Here is an 11,082-nt window from a genome sequence, read left to right on the forward strand (position 1 = left end):
TGCACAGATTCCATGTATTCGGGCATGGTACTCTGAATTGTGGTAAATACATACTTACTTTTGTGGCATATAAAAGTCTTACCGGAGCTATTTTTCAAAAAAGTGCATAATATTTCAGCAATCTTTAGAAACATTTGTATTGTGGGTTTTGCAGACTTTTGAATCTTTCTTGTGCAAAACAAAGTTGAGAAAATAATAATAAAATTTTCATCTTTATTGAGGAGATGGATGTTTTGATTCATGAAAACATTTATATAATTAGCTGATTTCTTAATATAAAAAAGCAAAAGTTTGAATGGAGAGTGTATTTAATAGTTGAATCAGTCTTTTGGTTGGAAGAATTGAGATTGGTAGGTATTTAATAAATGGAAGTGTAGATTCATGAATGATTATGTCAACATTATGGAGTACTTTACTTGTGGTTTTGGTGCCTCTGACGTCTCGTGATATATTTATTATCATACTTCAATGTTGAATACTATCACCATCATTGATTAAAAAAAAATCTTCATTATTTTTACAAATTTCAAATATTTGTGTCATTAAAAAAAGAGAGAAATAATTTCGGAAATACCATGTCAATAAATACTATGGACCCTTTGTGATTTAAGTAGAGCAAATCCAAATTGAAGGGTTTCTACACTTTGGGGAAGTAGTTGAATTTTTTGGTGACTTTAAATGGCGGTAAACTAGAATTTCGCATTTGTCAAACCCACATGGTGTAGAACGTTTCAGCCACAATAATTTATAGCAATTTTATTTAATTCTGCGTCCCTTGGTTTCTTGGTTTTGAATAGGCGGGCAGATTCGGAAATAATCAAATATGTCAAAGCACAATTTACCTTATTTTCAAGGTGATGTAAACTGTTCCAAGTTTGCCTAACTTTTTGTTTGAAAATATAAAATTAGAAAAAATTTGTGTGAGACGATCTCACAGATTGTATTTTGTGAGACGGATCTCTTATTTGGGTCATCTATGAAAAAGTATTACTTTTTATGTTAATAGTATTATTTTTTTATTGTGAATATCTGTAGGGTTGACCCGTCTCACAGATAAAGATTCGTGAGTCCGTCTCACAAAGAATTGCTCTATAAAATTTTACTAGAAAACTTTCACAAAGCATACGAGGTTTTAAAATTTTAGGGCAATTGTTTTTGTTTTTTGAAAACATTTTGTTATTTTTGTTCAACTTTTCTTGTTTTTTTTTTTATCAATATTATAAATTTTAATTTTCCTAAAAAGAAACCGAAAATACACTATATTTCTCATCTCAATACGTATTCAAAAGTCAAATTTCTAAAACCAAAAAAGGAATTGAGTCGGCTAAAATTTTAAATTACTAAGTTCCAAAGATTGATTTGAAATTAACAATTTCAAAGACATAAATCGTATTGATTTCTGCTGAAGGAGATGTTTTGAAATTTAAACATCAGAATAAACAATCAATTAAACAAGTCAAAATCACATTCGAAACGTTTATATCAGGAAAAATGAGCATTAAACACAAAAATAACTTCCGCACCATATTAGCTCAGGGAATCCGTATAATCCCGAATAAGAGTATCAACCATTGGATATATCCACAAACTCACTCTATTATATGAATTAGGATCCTATGCGGTGCACGGTACACATGGTGATGTGCACGATGCAGTCGTTGGATCATGTGGACCACACACGAGATCTACTTGATCCAATAATAGTGTTATGTACAACACCGGATACAAAACTCTGTTCTATACAATGAGTGTTCACTTTAATGGTTGGTTAATCGTCACCAAATTGCACATTTCATTTGATACATAAACAAAGGAGCATTATTCATGAAAAACTGAGAGTGAGTCAGTACTCATCTGGAAGCATAATAATACACAAGTATCCAAAACATAATTCCAATCCAAACATCTCAAATGCACCACTAATGTTCATCGTGAGCGCTACTATGTATTCCATGGAAACAAAAATTCATTAGCCAAACCATAGTATCTAAAGATGGAGTGACATGTATCACCATTTCACAAGTTCAAAAGCTATTTTTATTTATCATGGGTGCGTGGATGTATGAAGTTGGATCAAACTAAAATTCAAATGTAAATGGGAAAATCTGGAATTCTAATTCAAATGTCGAAGTATCCTAATTTCACACTGTTTTCCAAATAATTATAATGATTAAATAAGTGCAGAAACCCTTGGCAGCATACATTTACGTGCTAAGAAGTATCAGTATCTTAATATAGTAACAAACATATATAATCCTCTATTGCTTAATAATATTCTCTGTCCATCCAAAAATTCATAATAAAGATCAACATAGACCACAACACTGACATACTCCTGAATCCATTACAAAGACAATAAAACCAACACAATGAATTTGGAAATGAAAAGCTGAAATCAAGAACGCTGAAAACACACATGTTTGTTTCTGATCAGAAACATTTCCTATGCACAATCGATGGCCCTGATTCATCATACTCTGCCTTTGCTATCCACATCTGCACCCAAGCAAAACAAAAATAAAGTCGGTAATAATGAAAAAGTTATAATAATAAGTCAGATGGAAAATGATATTGATGAAGGTCGGACATACTTGCTGGAAGGTGCTGAGGGAAGCTAAGATGGATCCACCGATCCAAACACTATATTTCCTTTCAGGCGGAGCCACCACTTTGATCTTCATGCTACTGGGAGCCAGCGCGGTGATTTCCTTGCTCATTCTGTCAGCAATACCGGGAAACATGGTAGACCCACCACTCAGGACGACATTCCCGTAAAGATCCTTCCTGATATCAACATCACATTTCATTATGGAATTGTATGTGGTCTCGTGGATACCAGCAGCTTCCATTCCAATCATGGAAGGTTGGAAAAGGACTTCAGGGCATCGGAAACGCTCGTTTCCGATAGTGATCACTTGCCCATCAGGTAGCTCGAAGTTCTTTTCGATAGATGAGCTTGTCTTTGCAGTTTCCATTTCTTGCTCAAAATCGAGAGCAATGTATGTCAGCTTCTCTTTCATGTCCCTGACAATTTCCTTCTCAGCAGAGGTAGTGAAACTGTAGCCACGTTCTGTTAGGATTTTGGCCAACTGTTCAGTGAGGTCACGACCAGCTAGGTCAAGACGAAGAATAGCATGGGGCAGGGCATAGCCTTCATAAATGGGGACTGTGTGACTGACACCGTCCCCAGAATCCATAACGATGCCTGCACAAAAGTAAGTGATTACTTAAAAACACGATACAAGTAGATGAGATTTGCTTATTAAAAATGGTACCAGGATGTCTTTAGTAATGTGTTTAGAGATTCAAAGGTGATTTCATGTTGGCACACCAAATAATCTAAAAACATGGAAATAAAAAAATGGTTTTATAAAGCTCCCGTCTCATGGGAAAGATTGCACGATTTTCATCAATACAGCCACTCGGAAACATTCAAGCAACAAGTAGAAAAAGAAAAATATTATCCAATGGTGCTTATAATACAACTAAACAAGTGGCTGGCTATACTCACGTTGTTCCTATGTCACAATATTCATCACTGTTTTCAAATTTTACTTTGAAGCGACTAGAAAACAGGTTCAAGAGAAGTAAGGGTCATCATTTCCAAATATGAAACAAAAAATCTCTCTTGAATTGTGATTTGCATAAGATATTATCGGTATTAATTGATGTCCATCACAAGAAATTTCTGAACAGTTTGCACATTCAGCACCAAGGAAATGTGAAATTAAATTAGTCACCACATAAAATGTCATAACTTAAACCAAATGACACTAACAAATCCAAACAGTTTCACTTCTGTTCCTCTACTTCCATTAAAAGCAGACAAATCTTGAGAATAAAACTGAATCAACTCACCAGTAGTACGGCCACTGGCATAAAGTGACAGAACTGCCTGAATAGCGACGTACATGGCGGGGGAGTTGAAGGTTTCAAACATTATCTGGGTCATTTTCTCACGATTTGCCTTTGGGTTAAGGGGTGCCTCTGTGAGAAGAATTGGGTGCTCCTCTGGAGCAACACGGAGTTCATTATAGAAAGTATGGTGCCAGATCTTCTCCATGTCATCCCAATTACTAACGATGCCATGTTCAATAGGGTACTTCAAAGTTAAAATACCACGCTTGGACTGGGCCTCATCCCCAACATACGCATCTTTCTGCCCCATGCCAACCATCACCCCTGTGTGTCGTGGGCGACCAATAATGCTGGGAAAGACAGCCCTTGGAGCATCATCTCCAGCGAATCCAGCCTAAATTCATCAGTAATCACGATAAGAAGGATGCAATTAGACATGATTCTTTCCTATTAAAACAGGAATTTCATCCAAATATATGCAGATAAACAGGATCGGAAGCATAACTAGAATTATAATTACCTTGACCATTCCCGTGCCATTATCGCACACAAGTGGTTGAATGTCCTCAGTATCCGCCATTTACCCGTTCACCTGCAGGGAAAGAAAATTACAGGTACCATCAATACTATAAAGTTTAATTAAAATGAAAACACAATCTATCACAGTTCATGATTCAGAAGCCCATCAGCAGCTGTGTGACCGATCAATCACCTTTCCGGAAATTATTTACCCTGCCTTGCTATTGATAAACGGATACAAATTTATGCATTCTACTTGATTGTACACAAACATAAAAGGTCTTGGTTGCATAAAAGGAACATAAATATGCTACAAGACATGAGCCAAAACCTACATACCACATGACCAAATCTAAACAACGTAAAACGCCACTGCAGAAAGTGAAAAACCATAGCCACCCTGAAGGGCTATTTTCTGAAATAGATGTCTATTAACAAAGAAAAATTAAATTAATAAAGGAAAATGGCATAAAAAACAATGTGACATAATTAGCATTTTTCACCCTTCTTTTCTTGTTTTGTTTGTTATTAACAGAACATTTTACCCAGAGAATCCAACAATATAAAGCAGTTAGTCAGATTTATCGAAAGATGAATATCCGCATGAAATCCTCCTCTATTGTAGAGATCATATCAATCGCAATTTCAACAATTAAAACGAAATTCAAAATTTAATCGTGCAGCATTCCCCCACTTAAACATTATCTGACCAGAGATCTCATACATTCACAGTAAAATAAGTACATGAAATCGAAATTTATCCAAAAAGGCGGAGGAAATAAAGGAAAAGCAAATGATGATCCGAACAAGACCACGACCTTACGCACAACAAAAAGAGATCACGAATTCAGAATCAAAAAGAGAAGTCGATCACCTTTTTGAGTACTAATAAAGAAAACCTACGGAGGAAAGATTACCGTGTTTCGAGAGCGAGAGAATGTTGCTGATCCAAAATGGGAACGAGTGAATGCAAAATGCTATCGAAATTTTACCAGTAAATTCCACTAGAGTGCCGCTTGATCTCCGATAGACTCGTGCCTTACTACAAATAATTCCTATATATAGAAGAAAAGCATTTATTGAAAAACAGACATATTGTTATGGTCCAGGCCCATATCATGGCCCATTGGGCTTGTAATCATTTTTCAATTAACGTTCATCTCTGATATTGATTTGTGGTATATAATCTCGCCCTTTGTTTTAATTTTTAAATTATATATCACAATAAATCTGCCCTCTTTATCATTCTATTTGGCGAATTGAAATCGATGAATTTTGATTATAGTTTTATCATTAACAATGAAATAATAAATTAAATATTACATTCATATCTTACTTATTTACTCATTAGTTGCACAAGTAGAACGAATTTCAAATAATATAATTATTAAATGGATTTGTTATTAATTAACATAAAACATTATATAAACATGTAATAATTAATTTTAGTCCTATCGACAACCCTGTTGATGAATTTTGGAGTCTTTCTAAAATGCAAAGCCAGTGGTTCCACATTATGATGGGCATCCTATATTTTTATTACAAAATTTTTATCAAACAGTCTCACAGATTAATTTAATAAGATATATTTTCAACTCGACTCAACTCATTAAAAAATATTATTTTCATGTTAAATATGGTCGACTCGTTTCACGAAAAACATATTTTTTTTAAGCTCTTCACACTTCACACCAAGAAAACTATCTTTGTTCATCTGCCTCTCTTCCTTTTGAATCATTCATTTTCAACACTAATCAACGATTTTATACGATACCAACTGTTCCAGCACTAATTGATAGATCTGGGAAAGAAATCAAAATCCAACAAATCAAATTAGTTAATCTCAATAAAATACCTATATGATAACATAATAATGATAGGAAACGAAAGAAAGACATACGTCATTTTTACGAATACTCAATTTATACTCTAAATAATTATTTCAACTATTTCTCAATGATATAGTAAAATAGATATATTCGTCCCCGAATAGATTTATGATAATTTCAATGAAGAATATCCCTATTTGATTTTATATCATGCATGTTCGAGAACTTATATTAGCAATCTGCACACATATCGTATGTAACACATTCAATCTTTATAATTATTTATTACTTTTAAAATATAAAAAATCTAACAGAAATCAATGGTGGGGCCAAATCGGCTGGAGGAGGTATGTATAAAGCGGTCGCAAGGATTTATGTAGTAAAATGGGTTGACATATTTTATATTTGAAGTAAAAAATAATATGTTTGATATAAATAATAATATTTTTTAATAAATCTGATAAGATAAGAGATTTATAACACAAAATTAACATGTCAAAAAAATTATTAAAAGATTAAAGGGCTGGAAAAATATAGATGTATAGCCCATTAAATATGTCTTTTGACATTCCAATTAAATATAATTTTAAGGTTCTTCCAACGCAGAATATAACTAATAAGAGAATATAAGTTTATTAAATTAATATTATTTAACTTATCAATACCCTGAGAGGGGAATTTAACTTATTTTCGTGGGATGCAACAATTATGATGTCATTTATTTAATAATAGCATTAATTAGGTAATCAGCACGATGCAAAGTCAAATGGGTAACATGGTAGCTAGGATTCTAAGGTCGTACAATAATAAATAAATTATGCAATTATTACGGAGCTTAATCAAAATCAGATCATGCATTAATTATTATTATTACATATTCTACGTGAGGAGAGGCAAGAGTTATACGACATTTTGTCGTTCACTTCTCCATTTCTTCAGACAAATGTAACGTTGTATGCTAATGTCCCTTTTTTTGCTCCCTTCCTCTTCTCTATTTTCCACTTCTTACTCTCTTGCCAAGAATTCACCAAACAATGTTCGTTCTTGAACAATTTTTCCTGTGATTAAAATGATGGAACAAATTCCAAATGGATAATTCTTGATTGTTTTCAGGTTCTTGCTCGGATTATTTTTATTCGGAATTTTGAGAAATGTGCTACGATGGATCGAAGAACACTAACCATGAATTGGGATGGTCTCGGAGACGACGACGACGACGACCGTTTCTTCGAGTCTTTTGACCGGATATCTTCAGCTGTTTCATTGGAGTTGGCCTCTTCAGGGTCAGATGATGATGATTTTGAGGATAGCCGGATGTCTTTTGTTTCGGATGTCTCTTCGGCCACGATCAAAAGCATCCGCTCTATCGTCTCTATTAGAAAGCCTTCATCTTTGATGGATGGCTATGGCATGTGGATGGCTGAACCAGGAGATATCAATGAGAGGCGCAAGCGCCTTTTACAAGGGATGGGGTTGTCAAGCAATAAAGAAGTCCTCAGGCTTGCCAGCTCGAAAGTCGTTCGAACTATTTCTAGAAGGGATGATGCAAGGAATGCAAATGTTTCCACATCAAAGGTGGAGTCTTGTTCCACAGAAGAATTAAAACCAGAAGAGCCTTCACATTCTATGCCACTTGTGCTTGTCAGGTCGAGATCAGATGGTGATATAGAAGCATTTTCTGCAAAAACAAAACAGCGAAAAGAGGAGATTATCGGCCCCGAATCAAAACAGCGTCTCACGAGAACATCATCAGGGCAATTCGGGTTAAGTTTAGGTGTGTGTCAATACACAAATACTGTTAGAATATCTCCAAGAAGGTCGAAAAACAGAACATCAATGCCGCCTAGCGAGGCAATGCAATCTATGTTATCAGATGGGGCGTTTGGTTCGTTCTTCTTGATAAAGAACTTGGACACTGGAAAGGAGTTTATAGTGAAAGAGTACAATGAAGAGGGAATGTGGAATAAGTTGAGTGATGTTCAGACCGGGAAGCAGCTTACGATGGAGGAGTTTGAAAGGTCTGTTGGATATTCACCTGTCGTGAAGGAGCTGATGCGTCGTGAAAATGGATCAAGATGTATCCATGAAAATGGAAATAAAATGGCCCAAAACTCTTACCTTTCTAAGAGTTTCAGAAACAGTAAGCGAAGGGGTGCTGCAATATTGAAAAACATCAAGCTGGGGGTAACAAATTCAATGAGTGGATTAATAGTAGACAGAGAACAAGAGCATTCAGCTTCAGTAGTACTAGACCAGAAAGATCCCAAGACTGCATCATCTCAATGGGTTAAAGCTCCTCAACAGGGGAAATCCTACAAAGAATTCACAGCATTGCACATGTCTCAAGTGATTCAAGCCCATTCAGGATCAATATGGACAATCAGATTCAGTTATGATGCACGTTTCCTAGCAAGTGCAGGAGAAGATAGGATGATCCATGTGTGGGAAGTGCAGGAATGTGATGTCATGTCCGCGAGATTAGGAGATGATTCAAGTTCATTTGGTGGCACACCTGTTCACCCTATGGCTGGCACTATTTCAGAACGGCCTCCACTTGCAGAGATTACTCCTACGCCATCTGAAAGGAGGAAAAAAGGAAAGACCAATAAGAAAAAGGGCCACAAAATACCCGACTATGTTAATGTGCCAGAAACGGTGTTTGCACTTTCAGAAAAACCAGTATGCACTTTCCAAGGTCACCAAGATGATGTATTGGATCTCTCATGGTCGAAATCTCAGGTCAGCTTCATCTACCGTAGTTAATATTAAAAATGGACAAAGAACACATCAGATAGACTAAAACCAAGAAATATTTTAAGACATTCGTTTATCACAAGGCCGAAAAAATATAATATAGTTATTCGAGAAAGAAGAGATTTATTTGCTTAGTTTTTAGAACCTGTCTGAATTTTGTGTTTAATTACTCAAAGCTTTATGAAATTTTTCACAAATAGATCGGGTAAACCAATTATGAAGGGGATCTTTCAGTTCGATTGTTTAAAAATGTTATCAATGTTTATCAAAGTTAACTCAGAATCTAATAATCCATGTAGCTACTGCTTTCATCTTCGATGGACAAGACAGTTAGGATGTGGGACTTGGAATCTAAAAGCTGTTTAAAGATGTTTGCACACAATGACTATGGTGAGATGCAATATTATAGAGCATTCATCAATCACAAATCAAATTATTTACATGGATCATCACAATTTGGTTATAATGAGAATATGGTATGGCAGTAACCTGCATACAGTTCAATCCAGTTAACGACGATTACTTCATCAGTGGTTCGCTTGATGCAAAGGTTCGAATTTGGAGCGTACCAGACCGTCAAGTTGTGGATTGGACAGATCTTAATGAAATGGTAACAGCTGCTTGCTACACTCCTGATGGCCAGGTACCTTACAAGAATTATCAACGGTATAATATAAAATTTTCGATGAAAACATTACATATATGGTTGTTTCATTCATTCAACAAAAATACATTATAATGCACTGAAATTAGTTCCGCCCATATTTGAAGGGTGCTGTCATCGGTTCTCACAAAGGTAGCTATCGAACATATAGTATTGATGCAGGTAAGAATTGCTGACAAATTGAAATGTTCGTAAACATGTTATGCCCACAAATTAAGATCTTATGTTTGATGTGTTTTTTTAACATAGATTGCAAATTGGAACAAAAAGATCAAATCGAAATCAAGAAGAAGAAGAAGGTTCAAGCGAAAAAAATTACAGGTTTTCAGGTGGGCATATATAACCTACAGCTCCATCCCCATATAGAAATTGGTAATGAGTGACTAATTTTTTTTTCCTCCACAGTTCTCTCCTTCGAACTCGTCTGAAGTTCTCATTACTTCAGCTGATTCTCGAATCCGAATCCTGAATGGGTTAGAGCTCGTCCAAAAACTTAGAGGTATGGTTGGTTTAAAAACATCCATTTGAAACTTCAGGAAATAATGTAATCATAACACACACAAAAACTCATTTACCACACAGGATTTCGGAATACCAGCAGCCAGATATCAGCTTCTTTCAGTCCAGATGGAAAACACATCATCAGCGCCAGTGAAGACTCTCAGGTCTATATCTGGAAGCTCGACGAATCCAAGAATCCAGGTGGTGGGAAAGGAAGAGCTGGAGTAACAATCCATGCCCATGAGCACTTCAATTGTAAAGATGTATCGGTTGCAATTCCATGGCCTGGTAGTGTAAGAAACGAGGCACCTATAGTGGAAATACACTCTAAAAGGCATTCGAAACGGTCCAATGCTACACCACCACAGTCTCTTAGTAATTCTCCCACCAAAGAAGACAATAGATTGGCTGGTGCGATTAGTAGGAGGCATTTGCCACCTCTTCCCAAGAAAATCAATATACTTGAGCGTATAACAAGTTCTGCAGAAGACGATTTCGCTAATTCTTCTCGCATAGATCCAGGCATCGGCGTGAGTGAGTCTTTTGGTTCGTCCTCACAATCTCTCAGGTACGATGACCCGTCCTCCATTTCTGCTTCAGGAAGTTCTGCGTCCCAGTCTTGGTCGTCTTCTTGGAATTTGTTTGATGGGGGCAGCAGCCAAACTGTTCATGCAACAGCATGGGGAATGGTGGTTGTTACAGCAAGCTTGGGAGGTGAGCTACGGGTTTACCAGAATTTTGGACTCCCTGTCAAAGTTAGTCGTCAGGCAAATCTTTTTAAAGACCACTAGCTTGTTAGGTTGATCTGAGTTTTGTTACTCTCAACAGCAAATACAGATTTCTTCAAGAAACCATGTTTCCTTTTCTCTGGCGAGGAACTTTTTCTAATTTCACGATGCTCGCAATTAGTTCAGAAAAGGATATAAATCTCAACACACCAACAGTGAAAACTGATGA

The 11,082-nt window shown here is 35.9% G+C and overlaps 2 protein-coding genes across 4 annotated transcripts; one reads left to right on the plus strand and one right to left on the minus strand.

Annotated features, from left to right (window-relative positions):
* Positions 1 to 2,235: 2,235 nt before the first annotated feature.
* LOC140959679 (actin-like) lies at positions 2,236 to 5,447 on the minus strand. 3 transcript variants are annotated; one of them, XM_073417629.1, is made up of 5 exons: positions 5,370 to 5,447; positions 4,379 to 4,450; positions 3,859 to 4,252; positions 2,592 to 3,205; positions 2,236 to 2,496 (listed from the first exon to the last, which is right to left on the minus strand). In XM_073417629.1, the coding sequence occupies exons 2-5, from the start codon at positions 4,436 to 4,438 to the stop codon at positions 2,431 to 2,433; spliced, it is 1,134 nt and encodes a 377-aa protein (XP_073273730.1). In that variant the 5' UTR covers positions 4,439 to 4,450; positions 5,370 to 5,447; the 3' UTR covers positions 2,236 to 2,430. The 3 variants fall into 3 exon arrangements, with proteins under 3 accessions (XP_073273730.1, XP_073273729.1, XP_073273731.1); XM_073417628.1 differs by having other exon boundaries at positions 5,295 to 5,414; XM_073417630.1 differs by lacking the exon at positions 5,370 to 5,447 and adding an exon at positions 5,196 to 5,218.
* A 1,680-nt stretch (positions 5,448 to 7,127) lies between these two features.
* LOC140958588 (uncharacterized) lies at positions 7,128 to 11,082 on the plus strand. The gene is made up of 7 exons (XM_073416091.1): positions 7,128 to 8,945; positions 9,260 to 9,350; positions 9,446 to 9,603; positions 9,732 to 9,786; positions 9,874 to 9,953; positions 10,030 to 10,123; positions 10,207 to 11,082. The coding sequence occupies exons 1-7, from the start codon at positions 7,368 to 7,370 to the stop codon at positions 10,914 to 10,916; spliced, it is 2,766 nt and encodes a 921-aa protein (XP_073272192.1). The 5' UTR covers positions 7,128 to 7,367; the 3' UTR covers positions 10,917 to 11,082.

The sequence above is a fragment of the Primulina huaijiensis genome, chromosome 15 (assembly GCF_012295235.1).
Source record: "Primulina huaijiensis isolate GDHJ02 chromosome 15, ASM1229523v2, whole genome shotgun sequence".
Taxonomy (NCBI): domain Eukaryota; kingdom Viridiplantae; phylum Streptophyta; class Magnoliopsida; order Lamiales; family Gesneriaceae; genus Primulina; species Primulina huaijiensis.